We start from the raw sequence: 16,356 nt of genomic DNA, 5'->3' as shown, positions 1-16,356 counted from the left end.
TGTTAATTTTCTTTATTAAATATAACATTTAATTATTAAAATATAACCCTAGGTTTCTTGTCAAGGAAGAGATCTTGAGCATGCCCAACAATTCAAAAAATGACAGTAGTTAGAATGACTCATTAGTGTATATGGATTCCCAGTTTTTCAAAAGATTAAATAAAATTTAATGAAACGTTCAAAGAAAGGATAGAGAAATTACAAAGCCTGAGAAGAAAGAATGTTTGAATATCTTGTTTTTCAATAAAATCATGTAAAAACTTTTTACAATTCAAGATTTGAATATCTTGTTTTCAATGAATGTCATTGTTTTTTCAAAAAAAAACATGAATATACAATTCATGCCTGCTGATCCATTTGAGGAAAGCTTATATCTTATTGAATTGTTAGATGATCTAACATATTCATACAGATATTGAAATTATCAGATGTTCCATCATTATCCAATTCTACTCGAGGAAGATGAGCAAGAAATGAAAGATCTCCATCCATGTCCATGTCTGTAATCACGCTGCTTGCTGGATTTGTCTCCAAGGTGATCTTTGCAGTGCTGCTTGAATTTGCATACATGATTTCCCTTTGATCTTTTCTTGATTGCATCACTCCGTTGCTTAGATCGACGGCCTGCATTTGGAATGCAGCACCATACAAATTTCCATCTCGATCTTGAAGATCCATTTGATTGAAATTGCTTGCAAGATCTGCCCCCATTTGATCACGATGAGCCGCGTAAAAACATGAACCTTGGCGTTCATGAGTGCGATGAGGATCTTTACAATGATGTGATGAAGTGCCATTGAATTCCCGTGCAATGTCGTCATGGAACTCTCTGCAGCGGATTCTGATGTAAACAGAGCATCCGCAGAGCATTGCAAGCTGTCGCCCTTTGTTCACGAGCCATTTCTTCCTCCTCACAAATGTCTGCAACTTCCTTCTCTTCTTCATCTCGATCGATCCTTCTTGCTGATTTGAATCTTGGCCATTGAACAGCTCTGCAACGTACTCGTTCAACTCTTCCGACTGAATTTTGATGTAAACAGAGCAGCCACAAAGAATTGCGAGCTCTCGCCCCATCTTCAAAACGCCCTTCCGCCTCTTCACAAATATTTGGGCTTTCACTGCCGTCGGACACAACCCCACCTTCTTTCTTCCCATCATTTGCCTTTGATTATTGCCTTTGGTTATTTTCTTTGATATGGCTTTCATTATTCATAGGTATCATACATATATATATATGCATACTTGTGCCAGATAGCTTCTCCCAAAAGTAAGCAATCTATTTAAAATAAAATATTAAAAAATAACTCAACATACAAGTAATTAAAAGAATGTCTTATAGATAAGTGCAAGTTAAATAAATCACATCTGCATTGCATGTAAAGTCACTTAAAAGCAATTATCCAGTTTTGTTTGAGTTTTCAAATTATTACTTTATTAAAAGTTATATATTTAGAATTATTTTTCCTTTATCTATAATAAAAAATATTTGATTGGAAGAAAAAGAGAAATATTAACTTACATTATGAAAAATAGAAATAAACAAAATTAAGTATAATTTATATTATCTAAATACTTGAAGAAATATCTAAAATGAATACTTGAAGTACAAATATATATGAAAAGAGTTCAATGTAAAGATTTTTAAATTCTATTATGAATTTTTTTATGAAGATCAAAATAGATTATCTCTATTAGTTTTTCCGTTTTTCTTTATAAAAATGATTTCAATTAATCATTGAAATATATATCTATCCAATTTTTTTTAAAAAAACTAAATGTAAGTATCTCATCTTTATAAAAATAAAACATTAAAAGATAACTAAAAATACAAAAAATTAAAAATATGTTATAGATAAGTGCAATTCAAAAAAAAAAACTAAATGCAAGAATCTCATCTTTATAAAAATAAAACATTAAAAGGTAAACTAAAAATAAAAACAATTAAAAATATGTTTGAGATAGTGCAGTTCAAAAAAAAACTAAATGCAAGAATCTCATCTTTATAAAAATAAAACATTAAAAGATAACTAAATATACAAACAATTAAAAATATGTTTGAGATAGTGCAGTTCAAAAAAAAAACTAAATGTAAGAATCTCATCTTTATAAAAATAAAACATTAAAAGGTAAACTAAAAATACAAGCATTAAAAATATGTTAGATAAGTGCAGTAGAAAAAAAAAAACTAAATGTAAAAATCTCATTTTTATAAAAATAAAACATTTAAAGGTAACTAAAAATACAAACAATTACATTTACATTTACATTGTTGATGTCATGGAATATTTGGCAACTGAAGTGTTCCAGCTTGCTGGTAATGCTACAAGGGATGGTAAGAACATCACCATTTCTTATGGAGGAGCTCAAGTCCCACTTTAGAGGACTACAAAAAACTAGGGTACGATTTTAGCTTAGCGGTCCAGCGTTTTCATAAATTTCAAGTGAAACAAACCTATTTATCAATTTCTATTTAAAAATACAAAGTACAAGATACAAATGAATTATTAGAAAAATAAAAATTGTTCTCATGTGAGTGTTTTATTTAGGTTTAATTTTTGAAAATAATTTTGAAGAAGCTGATTTAATATTTTTATATTAGTTGTAATATTATAATTAGGAAAAAAAAAATTATAATTAATATAATAACAAGCGCTGTGTGTAGCAAGAGTCTCTGCTTTATGTAGAGAAATGATATAAAGTATAATATAAAGAGCAATATAAAATGTGGAACAAAGTGCATTTGATGATTTTGTAAAGAGTGAAAATCACTTGGTTGTTACTATTCTATTCTATAAATTTGTTTCATTTTTACTATATTTTAGATATTTGTGTCTCCACTAATGAAGGTAAAATGAAACAAAATTGCAAAGTCAAACTTTAGAAGTTTGTGTGAAAGTGTGTGGTTGTCAATATAAGATTATATCTTAAACATTAAACATTAAATTTATTAAATTTAAATGACAACAAACATTGACTACTACCATACTGGATTATAGCCAATATGAATAGATGCAAGGAATGTATAGTAATACAAGTGCCAGATAGTGACCAATACTTGTCATTTTAGTTTTAATTTTAGTGATAATAACAACATTGTCATAGTTTATAAATAATCAAATAGTTTTGTAGTGTCTTTTAAGAAAATTTCCCATCACTCAAATGCTTATTAAAAAAAAAAGTGATTAGAAGATAAGTTTGGGTACATTTCTTCATATCCATTTCTTGTACATATCTTTTTATTTAAGAAATTAATTAAAATATTAATTATTTCTTGATTTAATGAATATGCTAGTATTTAAAATTTAATTAAAAAATATATTGATATCACAAAACTATATTTCTAACTTTCAACTTTTAGTTTGAGTATTTTAGTATGGTAGTTGTTCAATAAATTTTTTTTGTGGTAAGAATTTAGTTAAATCAATATAACTTAGATAAAATTGAAAATTTGAGGAAGCTTAGTAGAATCTAGTTGATTAAATAGTTTAGGTAGATCACAATAAGGTAATAATTTTAAGTCAAATCATAAATATTTTATCATATTAAAATATTAATTATTTTCTTGATTTAATGAATACGCTATTATTTAAATTTTAATTAAAAATTATATTGATATCACAAAAATATATTTCTAATTTTCAACTTTTAGTTTGAGTATTTTAGTATGGTAGTTGTTGAATGAAATTTTTGTGGCAATAACTTAGTTAAATCAATATAACTTGGATAAAATTGAAAATTTGAGCAAGCTTAGTAGAATCTAGTTGATTAAATAATTTAGGTAGATCATAATAAAGTAATAATTTTAATTCAAATCATAAATATTTTCATCATATGAAAAATTTAAGGCAATCAAGTAATAATATTTAATTTCAATATGTACATATCTTCATTTATACATAAATTTTTGATAATTTTGGTGATAAAAATGGAATATGGAGGGAGGTCCGAAAAAAAGGGCTCATATAACACCTAATGAATTGAACCAATTATAATGAAGATAAATAGTTTTTCATAATATATTTAATTGATATAAAATATGTAAACTTAAGAAAAATTGAAATCAATTAAAAATACTTGAATTTGATTGGTTGATATGTTCAAAACTAATTCAGAAATTGTTCAAACTGAATGCAATTGTACATTGCCTACGACAAGTAAAAACACTAAATCTTGATTGTCAAACTTGAAGTCAAAATTTTCTAAATTCCACTCTTGACTTGATGTTCCATTGGGCAAATAGGAACAACCCTTCTCACAAAATGATGCTATCTTTGTTCACCACATTTCTAATTTTTTTTATTACTATTTCTAGAAGACTGCTAGCTTTCGGCTTTCCAGCAAGAGTAACAATGTTTTCATTGAGAGAGTTTAGAATAGAGATCATCTGGTTAGCCATGTTATGGTTGTAAGTCTCCAATTTTTTCATCCTTTTTTCGACCAACCTGATAGCATTCCCCTAATCTATCATATTCCCTCTTTCAAATTTCTTCCCCTGGCTTTCCAGTTGTCCTGTTCTTTCTTTTACCTCCTCTAGTTCATGAAACAACCACTTAGTTGATCTGAAATTATTTATCGTGTTATTTCTTGCATTGTTAAGCAGGTTCATTCTAACTTCCCCTGTGTTGTCAGTTATGGCCACCAGCACCGGGTCAATAAGATCCTCCATTTGGTTCTTTCCCTATTTTTCTTCTAGGATTTGTGGATTCATGGCTTCTCTTACAATCCCCATGTTTGAAGTTCTAACATTGAAATTTATCTGTGATGTTGCTATTAATACAAATTTGTGCTAGTAAATTTTATGGTATTGTGATTCTATAGGAAAATATTTAGAACTAGAAGCATGCTTTTTTGTTTCTCTAAATGAGTGTGTAAAGATACCCCACTTGCTTGCATAAATTCAAGACCATTAGTCTATCAGAGGAGTACCTAGGCACCTTGTGTGGTTGGAGTGTATAGCTAGATACCCAAACCTATATCAGTTATAATCTCACAATTAAGATTTTCAACCTGCATTAATGAATAGTGCTCATCAAAATATCAACTTTCAAAAAAGGAAGCACCTTGATCGAAGGTTAAATGTGAAAGTTATATCCACTTGAAGTTGAAAACTTTGTGACTCCTTCAAATTTGTTGATAAAACTATTTTTCTACAAAATTTGATCACTTGAAGAAAAATCATTCCATCACTACAAAGCATGCAAAATTCTACCTCAATTAAAATTTTTTTATAAGACATCCCTAGACACCAGATATTGTCTTTTGAAGTTGAGGGACAAAAATGAAAACTTTGAAACATCACAGGGTCTTCAATTTGCAAAATTAACCTTTGCTAAATTTAGTGAAACTTCTATAAGTATGGATATTTGCCAAATTTAGAGTTGCTTCTAGTTTGGAATTTCTCCAAACAAATTTAGTTAGAACTAAAAATGTAATTTTTATTGAAATTGGCTCACTATCATTAAAATTACCTTCAAATGTAGCAAGGCTTGCTAAATATAGATGAAACATAATGAATGCCAAAATTATTGGGAGACATGATAAGATGATGGGTAGGGTTTGCAATAGATTGTAGGTAGCATTCATTTTTTAATTTATTTTTTAACTTTTCATTTATGCACCATAATACGTCCTTAGGAGTATGAGATTGACCATGTGGGCTTGTGCACCTTCTTATACCCTATTTAATTTTTTGGTTATTGTTATGTCTCCACTTAGAACTATAATCATAATTTCCTCCTCTAGGAGAAGGGTTTAATAAATAATAAAGATATTAAATAATATCAATATACATAATTGAATATAATATTATCAACTATTGATATAATAATAAAGAAGTATAATATATTAATGAAGTATGAAATTATATATATATATAAAATTATGATATAAACTTGATATTATGATAATATAGAAAAAATAAATAAATGATAAATAATATTATTAAAAATGGTATAATATAAATTAATTCTAAAATAAATACTCGAACTAGTATTGAATCATAATATAATAAAACTAAAATTAAACTAAGGACATCAAAAGAGTCACGATAGCTATATAAGAGATATCAGAAGAATTATTTTAGATTATGAAGAGGAACACAAAATATATATTCAAAATTGAGAAGGGAAATGTAGGCATTACAAATGGTATCTGGACTAGTGTACCTGTAAATTAGTGTTTTCTTGCAGCGGTCATTAATGAGCAATTGAATTAGCACATGGTGAGAGAACAATGAACAATGCTGAATGTATTCTAATTTGAAAGTTTACCTGCTTGCTCCATTTGTTCCAAAAGTTTCAGCACCTCTCATACTTCGCCAGCAAGCAATAGATTAAAATTATGTGGTTATTTTCTAGAGGCAACAATGAATCGCTATACCCCAAAGTATAGGAAATCAAATATTATTGTTTTCAATACATGCCACTGTTGGACTCATGAAGGAACTTCCAAAGGGTAAATGTCTGATACCTAGATCTATACAAATAATAAATTCTTTTCTGAGCTCATCAGATTATCGACCACGAAATAACTTCGATGTGGGGTTATGTTCAGAGTTGGTGAAAATCAATATAAATAATATGTCCCTTTTCAAGTAGTAGGATACAGTTTGGTGTAGTGTAAGTTTTGGCTGGGAACAACTCTCCTTCCTCTCAACAAAAATCAAATTACAGATTATAACTTGAATAAATTATTTTAAAATTATATTTTCAATTTCTGCTTCTAAAATTGATTAATTTAAATGTTAAAATTATATTGTCAGTTTTTGTTTCTAGAATTGATTTTTTAAGAATATGGATTCTTTAAAAAAAATATTTAAATGTACAGATTATATAAAATAGATTTTTAGGAGAAAAGTAAAATTTAAAAAGATATATTTAATTTGTAATATTAGATTAGTAATTTTTTTAGTCAAAATTTGGCTATTTCAAACTATAAGATTATTGTGTAAGTGTTATTTAGTAGCTGAGCTAAAGCTTTAATATCAAGCATGTACATGTATATCTTAATGAAAGATATCAATTATATAGGTGACTTTTGAAGTTTTTTTTCCAAAAACTTATTAAAATGAAATAAAATCGTTATTATGATATTTATATTTTTATACAAAAATTATAATCAAAGGACAAATATCTTCTCTAAAATACAGTCACTTCTTATAAAGTAAGGTTGATATTATTTTATAATTTTGAATAATTTTTACTATTTTTATTATTCTAATTTTACTTTAATTAGAGTTTTAATTGATTTACAAAATTTTATTCCTTTACAGAACATATTAAAAAAATTAAATCTTATAACACACTCAATTATAAAATTAAAACTTTATAACAAATTATTTAAAATTTTAAAAAAATCATAATCTTTATGTAAACTAAATTATTTTGCATGTGTCCGACATACCTTTAGCCCTTGCACAAGGCAGGGACTTAAGATCCTTAGAGCTCTTGTTTGAAGTGTCTCCTAACTAATTTAGAATTTTTTGTTGAATAAAATGCATATAAATGATAAAAATCAATAAGATTGAATTGTGCAATATTCAAGTCCTGTCAAAATAATTATGAAATTCATTTTGGAGATTAAATGAAATTGAGTTATAGGGTTTCAAAAGATTTAAATATTGGAAAATGGGAGTTGCAGCAATAAGGTCACATGGATGTCTCTATACATAGAAATTCAAAATAAAAAGGAACCGAACATTAGATGTTACTGTGGAAGGACGTTGAAATAGAAGACCAAGGGCAAGCACTGATACACAATAAACAATAATGAAATGCATGTTAGTAAAAGAAATATACCAATTCTAAAAGGAAGCTGTTTATCAAGATTCAGAAATATTCTCATCTAGAGATGTGTTTATCAAAACTAACGAATAAATGGTTAAAGGTGGAACCATTAAACTGAATTTAAAGTCTCAAATTCCAATAAACAATGAAAGTATTATTTAAAAAGATACAACTAAAATGGAAGACCATATATTACATAACATATATTATAGTACAATAGTTCCTATGCAGAAATCCTGGGCTCCAATTACATCGGGCATGTTTGTCTTAAAAAACAGTGTATTTTACTGTGTTTGTAAAGGCATAGAGTTTTTTTATTATGTTTGTGAGAGCATAATTCCACATTCACTAATGTGGTGCTCTTCCACTGGTAATGGGGCACCACTAACTTGCCCTTTGTTTCTTTAAACCCTCGCTTCAAAGTTTATGATCTTTTGGCAGGGGAAATATAAGTGGAATATGCATATGTAAAATCTTATGTATCAAATCGGAATTGAAATAAGAATAAAATAAGAATATGTACCTCTATTTTTTATTCCAGAATAAGTATTTCTATTCTCATATTGGTATTTCTTTTATCAAATGACTGATAGAATGCATGCTAAAGTCAAGCTGACCAAAGCATTGAATTGCCAAATAATTATGATTATTATACAATAGAACATTCAAAGAAAAGATAGAAAAATTAAAAACCAGTGAGAAGAAAGAATGTTTGTAGGTCTTGGTTTTCAATAAAAATATGTAGAAAATAATTACAATTCAAGATTTGAATATCTTGTTCTTCAACGAATGTCTTGCTTTTAAAATAAAAACAAGAATATACAATTCATGCCTGCTGATCCATTTGAGGAAAGCTTATATCTTATTGAATTGTTAGATGATCTAACATATTCACACAGATATTGAAGTTATCAGATGATCCATCAGTCTGCTCCAATTCTACTCGAGGAAGATGAGCAAGAAATGTCAAGTCTTCATCCATGTCCGTAGTTACGCTGCTTGCTGGATTTGCCTCCAAGATGATCTCTTCAGTGCTGCTTGAATTTGCATGCAGGATTTCCCTTTGATCTTTTCCTGATTGCATCACTCCGTTGCTTAGATCTACCGCCTGCGTTTGGAATGCAGCAGCATACAAATTTCTATCTTGATCTTCAAGATCCATGTTATTGAAATTGCTTACAAGATCTGCCCCAATTTGATCAGAATCATGAGCCGCGTAAATACATGAACCTTGGCGTTCACGAGTGTGATGAGGATCTTTGTCATTGAATTCCTGTGCAATGTCGTCATGGAACTCTTTGCAGCGGATTCTGATGTAAACAGAGCATCCGCAGAGCATTGCAAGCTGTCGCCCTTTGTTCACGAGCTATTTCTTCCTCCTCACAAATGTCTGCAACTTCCTTCTCTTCTTCATCTCGATCGATCCTTGTTGATAAGGAACGACAATTGCATGATTTGAATGTTGGCCATTGAACAGCTCAGCCACAAAGAATTGCGAGCTTCATTACGCCCTTCTTCAAAACGCCCTTCCGCCTCTTCACAAATCTTTGGGCTTTCACCGCCATCGGATACAACCCCACCTCCTTTCTTCCCATGATTTGCCTTTCATTATTCACATGTACGATACATGTATACTCGGGGCAGATAGCTTCTCCCAAAAGTAAGCAACCTATTTTAAATAAAATATTAACAAATAAGTCAACATATAAATAATTAAAAGAATGTCTTACAGATAAGTGCAAGTTAAATAAATCACATCTGCGTTGCATGTAAAGTCAATTAAAAGTAATTACACAGTCTTTGAGTTTTCAACTTATTACTTTACTAAAAGTTATATATTTAGAATTATTTTTCATTTATTTACAAGAAAAAATATATGATTAGAAGAAAAGGAGAAGTATTAATTTACATCTAAAAACTATACCTACATCAACATCAAAATACAATGAGTTGAAACATTTTAAAGATAAATACAAGTTCAAAAATTAAAAATTAAATGTTAAAATTTAAACATTGTTGCTAGGTTATAAAATTGTTTCAAATTTTATAAGCCATGGTTAATTTTTGAAACTTGCTTAGTTTTAAGCTTTAAATTGGCTATTTTCTTCCCGAATCTTTGTGAGTTTCTGAATCTTTATCTCTCCGGCTCATTCTCAGCTCCGCACAGCACTTGAAATTTTAAAAATCCGTCTTCTGAGCTCAAATTTATCACAGATTAATGGAGAAACTCAAAATATGTGTTTTCAAGTATATCATTAACCATTAACCCCTCAAAAGATTAATGATAACGTCTAAAAATACGTTTTTCTTAACGATACCAAAAACACATTTTTCTTAACCTCTCAAAAGATTAATGAGACAGTTCTTAACCTGTGTCACATGTAAGTTGTAATAACAAAAGGGCAATTTTGATTTCATGGCATTATCAAAGAGGAGGAATATCTTATTTGCCACCTTTAACGCACTCACAGTAAAGACAGCTCTCAGCGTACAAGTCATATGAGCCTTCAATCCATGGAAGTGCTAAGGCAAGTGGTTTGACTATATCAGAGTCGTGCTCGAAAATATCAAATTGTTTGGCTACTGTGTGGAGACACCAGTTCCCTTGCTGGTTATGAATACATTTCAAATGGAACTCTGTTTGATCATCTTCACAGTGATAATATGAGCGCTGCTTTCATTAGAAAACATGACTCAACATCGCTATTTAAGACTCCAGAGGCAATGCAGGAAAAATCCGAGAAAGATTACAAAAACAATTATTATCATTACTAGTATGAAGATGTTTCTTTTTCTCGATTATAGGCGTGCAAAAATCTCAACCAACTCCAGCAACTCCATGTCCAATTGTTCACTAAATAATCCATCAGGAGAGAAGTTCGGGGAAATTTAGCAAACCCGGTGACAACATTTCATTCTGGAATGCAAGGATACGAGAGTATGCGAACGGTAGTTTTTACATGGAAACGTTTAAGGTTTACTATCAAATGTAGTTCTATGAATGGCAGAATCCAAACAGTTCGACGTTACCATTCAAGGCATGTGCTGGTTTATCAGCCGTATAAGATGGAAAGAGGGTTCATAATCACGTTGTCAAAGCCAGATTTGAATCGGATGTCCATGTGAGTACTGCTCTAGTGGACATGTATTCGAAATGTGGGTAGATAAAGGATGTCTGTCGAGTGTTTGACAAAATGACTCAGAGGGATGTCGTTTGCTGGACTTCTATGATTTCAGCTTGCGGAGAACTGGGAGTTCTGCATCGGGGTAAGTGGATCCATGAGCACTTACTTAGGAAGGAGTTTGAATCTAACGTGTTTGTGGGAACTGCCCTAGCGAACCTGTATGCAAGGTATGGCAGTATTGTCGATGCACGCCAAGTGTTCGACAAATTGTCTCAACGAGATGTAGTTTCATGGATTGCTATAATAGCAGGATGTGGCCAAAATGGATATGCAGAAGAAGCTTTGGACCTATTTCATGAAATGCATTACCAAAGACGTCAAAATGAACCATTTCATTGTATCCAGCTCTTTGAGTGCATGTGCAAGCCTATTAGCTATGGAACAAGGGGAGCAGGTCTATGCTTATGCCATAAAACTTGGATTTGACTCAGAAACTTCTGTGGGAAAATACACTCGTACAATGTTCGCAAACTATGGAATCTTGGAGAAGGCACAAAAATTGTTTAATGGAATGCATAAACGAGATTCCATCTCATGGAATGCACTTATTTCGGGATATGCCCAGTATGGAAATGGCAGTGCAACCCTCCTACATTTTACTCAAATGCACGGATTAGGTATTAAAGCTACCTATGTTATGTTTGCCAGTGTTTTAAGTGCTGTTGCTGATGTAGACGCCCTAGAGGAAGGTAAACAGGTTCACGTAGAAGCCATTAAAACTAGTTACTTCAAAGATGTACTTGTTGCAGGATACACTCAGAGTGGAAATTGAGAGGAATGCTTTAGATTCTTTCACCACACGTAGTTGGCCGGGATGAAGCTTAATCAATTCTTGATATCCAATTTCTTAAGAATGTCTTCTAGCTTAGAAGCTCTTGAACAGGGTTATGCTCAGCATGAACATGATCAAGAAGCCCTTGAACTTTTCCAGACTATGCAATCGACAGGCTTGATGCTGGACTATTTAACTTTTTCTAGTGTCGTCAGTGCTTGTGCCAGTCTAGAAGCATTGGAAAATGGATATGCCCAGAGTGGGCTTGGTGAAGAGGTATTGCAACTCTTTAATCAAATGCAACGGTCTGGGTTGAAAGTAGATCTATTTACATTTCCTTCTAAAGGGAGTGTATGAGCAATTGATGTTGTGAAAGACTATTTTTTTGTCCATACTCAATATGTCCAACTTGGTGATGATCATGAAGAAGAGTCTTATCAAGTAACACAACAAGTCAATGATTCGACCATTTGAATGTTTCAAGCTATACATTTCAATTAGTGGTCATTGTTATTTGAGGTTAATTTTGTTGAGGTTAATTAACCTCACCCATATCACGTATTTGGGAGGTAGTTATTAACCTCTGTGTCTATATAAGGGCTTTTTTGGGCTTTGTAAAGGGACTTTCTGGTTTTAAAAATAAGGAAATCCTATGCTGAAATTTTGATTGAGGGATAAATTTTGGAAAGTATGTACACTTTTTATCTCTGAAATTGAAAAATCTCTACTGCTTTCTTGGTGCAAGGAAATGAAATGAGATGTGCTTTGGGTTTCTTATTTTAAAATTAAAATTGTTATATGCAGTAGTAGACATTCTCATGGTGCTATGCAAGTGTTTACGAACGATAATGAATATACTTGGTAATACTGATTGCCTTCAAGCATAGTTCTTGATCGCCTTTGTTATCAATCTTGTTTACCGAAGAAGGTTGTGAGGACGTGTGGTGCATTTGTCCTAAACGACTTTCTCCTAATCTTTAAAGTTTTAGATTCTTTATTTGAAAATCCTTTTCAATAATCATAGCATACGAGGGAGTTGCCCCTCTAAATGCAGAGGAAGGCCGCATACCAAGGGCCTATCCAACTATTGTGAACGGTTTGCCACACACTTCGTTGGGCAAATTCTACTATGACAAATCTGTTTACCAAAAAACATTACATACAATTTCTTATTCATATTTCTAATTATAATATTAGGACTAAAGTAAAAATATCAAATTATAATATTATTGGAGATCTCATTTACATTTTATGATGTCATGGAATATTTAGCAGCTGAAGTGTTGGAGATTTGCTGGTCAAGTCCCACTTTGGAGGACACGTATGGTTTTAGCTTAGCGACCTCACATTTCAGTGAATTTCAAGTGATTTCTATTTAAAAATACAAAGTACAAGACACAAATGAATTATTAGAAAAATAAAAATTGTTCTCATGTGAATGTTTTGTTTTATTTAGGCTTAATTTTTAAAAAGAAATTTCAAGAAGTTGATTTATTTTATTTTACTTAGACTGAAATATTTTTACATTAGTTGTAATATTATAATGAGGAAAAAAGATTCTAATTAAAATAATTAAAATAATTTGATTTAATGCCTAAATTTAAAGTTGCAAATGCACTAATTATAATTTCAGCTCATTAAAACCATTTTAGAGCACTCTCTTATTTTTCAGTACAATTCCAACAATTAAGAAGAAGCAATCACAACATAAATAAATAATACTTTTATAAATTTTAAAATATTTAAAGTATATCATCTCCAAAAATATTAAATTCTGATGAAAAAAATATTTACATCTAAGCTATGCTTGAACAACATGAACTAAAAATAAAAAATGAATAAACTAGCAGTTGTAGTTTTGTGCTTGAAATCCAATTTATCAAACATATGAAAAATTAATAAGAAAAATAAATATAATAATATAAAAATTAATGTTTCTAACAAATATTCTATTGACTAAATAAATTCTAGAAACTAAAATACAATATCTAGAGAAATCTAAATTTATAAAATTATTTTTTTAAATTTAAAAACTATAACCTAAATCAATTTTAGAGATCACAAGTAATTTAAATGAATAGGAAAAAAAAAAAGTTAAAAGTGGAGATTTAAAATATAATTTAGATTATTAATAATTTTTAATTTAAAAATATAATATTTATCAAAATATTTTAAATAGATTAATAAATATTATTTATTTAATATTCAATTTATCAAATATGAAAAAAATATGATTTAAAAAATTCCTATTAAAAATAGAAATAAAAAATATATATGAAAAAATAGCAACGTCTCTAACAAATATTCTATTGACTAAATGAGTTATAGAAACAAAAAAAAAATATTTAAAAGAAAAATTAAACTAATATAAAAATAAATTAAAATAATTCACAAATTAAAATCTAAATCAATTTTAAAAATCAAAAGTTAAATAAATAGAGATAACAAGTAAATATTTTTTAAATAGATAGAATAAGAAAAACAATAGTTAAAAGTCGAGATAACAACTAATAAATATCAAAACAAGAGTTAAAAATCAAGTGAGATAAAAATTGAAAGGTAAATAATTAACAGGAATGATTTACAATTTTTTGGCCAAACTTAACAATTTTTCCAACCAACTGACAACTTTTTTAGCCAACTGACAACTATTCTGTCAAAAATTCAATTTTCAGGAACAAAGTTCCCACAAATAGTTTATTGGCTAAATAACTCAAAATACAAACAATTAAAAACTAAATGTGCATCCACATCTACGTCTACATGCACGAGATTTTGTTATAGGATCGAATCTACTTGTTAAGAGGGCATCATGAATGAAGTTGTCTCGTCCAGTTTGAGTGCTTACCAATTTATTGATCATCATGCTTAGCATCATAAGGTAACTAAGTATGGCATTAAAAATGTTAAATTATGTATATAAAACAATTAAAATTATTAATTTAAGTATATTAATAAATGATAATTTTAATAATATTTAATAATTTGTAATAAGATATAAAATATAAATAGAAGTATGCTACATATAATTTTAATATCTTAAAATTGTATCATTAATAGCATTTGTTCAAATAAGATAATTTATTTAAATACATCTTCAAAAATATTTGGTTGATCATAAGAAAAATATAGAGAAAGCATATCTTTAGTTAATAAATTTATAATATTATTGAAATTAAAAATAATAATAATAAAATATGTCCCAAACAAAATTTCTCTATAACCTCAATATCAATTAGATATGCAAAAAGTAGCTTTAAATTTGAACTTTTTTTTAATCCTCAAAAAAAGTTATTTATGAATTTTTTATATATTATACATTCTTCATTAAGACTTTTTTTAATATAAATCTATTTACAATTCTATTTTGATTTTTTTTTATTAGACCAAAATTCATATAAATTATAGATTCATTCTTTTAAAGAAATAATGCAAATGCCCCTTTATGTTACATTTCAAAGATAATTTTAACAATTTAATTTTTAACCAATAGCTCTAAGTAGTAGATTTGTTGTATGTATATCATAAGATTTTAGAAGGCATACCTTCTAATACTTAATTAAATTTTTAAAAAATAATTTACCCTTGCTAAGGTTTATCCTCTTACATAGACAAATGTGAACTTTTACACTGTGTATTTTGTAGAGAGTCAAGAATCTTAAATTACATTCACTTCTTATACTATTGAGCGAATGTTGAGCACTCTGCTTCTACATTTGTTATCATCTTCCTTGGCTTTAGTTTGTTTCTTTAAGTTCACCTTGTTAAATCCCTTTTTAGTAACCATTATAACATCATTTTTTTTGACAACCATTATAACATCTTAATCATGATTGAAAAAAAAATATCTTCAAGAAAATTTCAATAAGGAATTTCCTCTAAATAATCTTAATTTATATCACAATAATATTATTGATTCTATTTTGATGTGCTAGTGTTTCCATGATCTTGATTTGGAAATTCCAAAATGTTGATTATACTATCATATATTGTGTTTAGAAGGCCAAGATATATTGTAGAGTTTGCAAGTTCTATTAATATTCAGGATTTATTTATAACTTAACTTATATGTTAGTATTATAGAGTATCCTTTTATATAAGTTTCTTAATCATTGTATTAGTATATAAAGTGTCTTTCTAATAGTGTCCATGGAAACTTTTTGAATATTATTTGATGATAAATATGTTAAACAATTATTATTTTAAAAACTTTTATTACATCTATAAAAAAATGTTTGAGTTTAAAATTCAAAAACTTGAAGTAGATTAGTTTTAAAGGGCCAAGAATAGTTGTTTTCATCCCTTTTTAGGAAGGGTAACACTACTAGACAATACATAAAAAAGAAGGAGGATCTCCTAATACACTTGGCCATGTTTAGAGGATATCTCCTAAAATGATCTCATTAATATTTATTATTTAGTAGTCTCTGTTGAACCATGTGTTTAGATGACATGGAGCTTGGCTACAACTACTCCTTTGTTGTTGCGAGTCTATAATTTGATTTTACTACATATCAAGTTAGATTATAAAAACTCCAATAGGTTAAAGGGATACCAATACTAAACCCAAATTATACTAGAGAAGTATGCAAGAAAGTTCTCTTCCATGCAAAAT

The 16,356-nt window shown here is 28.9% G+C and overlaps 1 protein-coding gene across 1 annotated transcript; it reads left to right on the top strand.

Moving 5' to 3' along the window:
• Positions 1-10,706: 10,706 nt before the first annotated feature.
• Positions 10,707-11,741, top strand: LOC149530892 (pentatricopeptide repeat-containing protein At1g03540-like). Its single transcript, XM_089808262.1, has 4 exons — positions 10,707-10,733; positions 10,793-10,843; positions 10,949-11,285; positions 11,401-11,741. The coding sequence occupies exons 1-4, from the start codon at positions 10,707-10,709 to the stop codon at positions 11,739-11,741; spliced, it is 756 nt and encodes a 251-aa protein (XP_089664388.1).
• Positions 11,742-16,356: the final 4,615 nt, after the last annotated feature.

The sequence above is a fragment of the Cupressus sempervirens genome, chromosome 11 (genome assembly GCF_028749045.1).
Source record: "Cupressus sempervirens isolate cs-2001-9-10 chromosome 11, ASM2874904v1, whole genome shotgun sequence".
Lineage (NCBI taxonomy): Eukaryota > Viridiplantae > Streptophyta > Pinopsida > Cupressales > Cupressaceae > Cupressus > Cupressus sempervirens.
Note: the sequence above shows the minus strand (reverse complement) of the source record. Positions and strands in the feature narration are given on the sequence as shown.

Coding starts and splice junctions, on each gene's coding strand:
- LOC149530892 (XM_089808262.1), top strand. CDS start 10,707: ATGCAAGGATACGAGAGTATGCGAACG. Junction 10,734..10,792: donor GATACGAGAGTATGCGAACG/GTAGTTTTTACA, acceptor TATGAATGGCAG/AATCCAAACAGTTCGACGTT. Junction 10,844..10,948: donor CATGTGCTGGTTTATCAGCC/GTATAAGATGGA, acceptor AAATGTGGGTAG/ATAAAGGATGTCTGTCGAGT.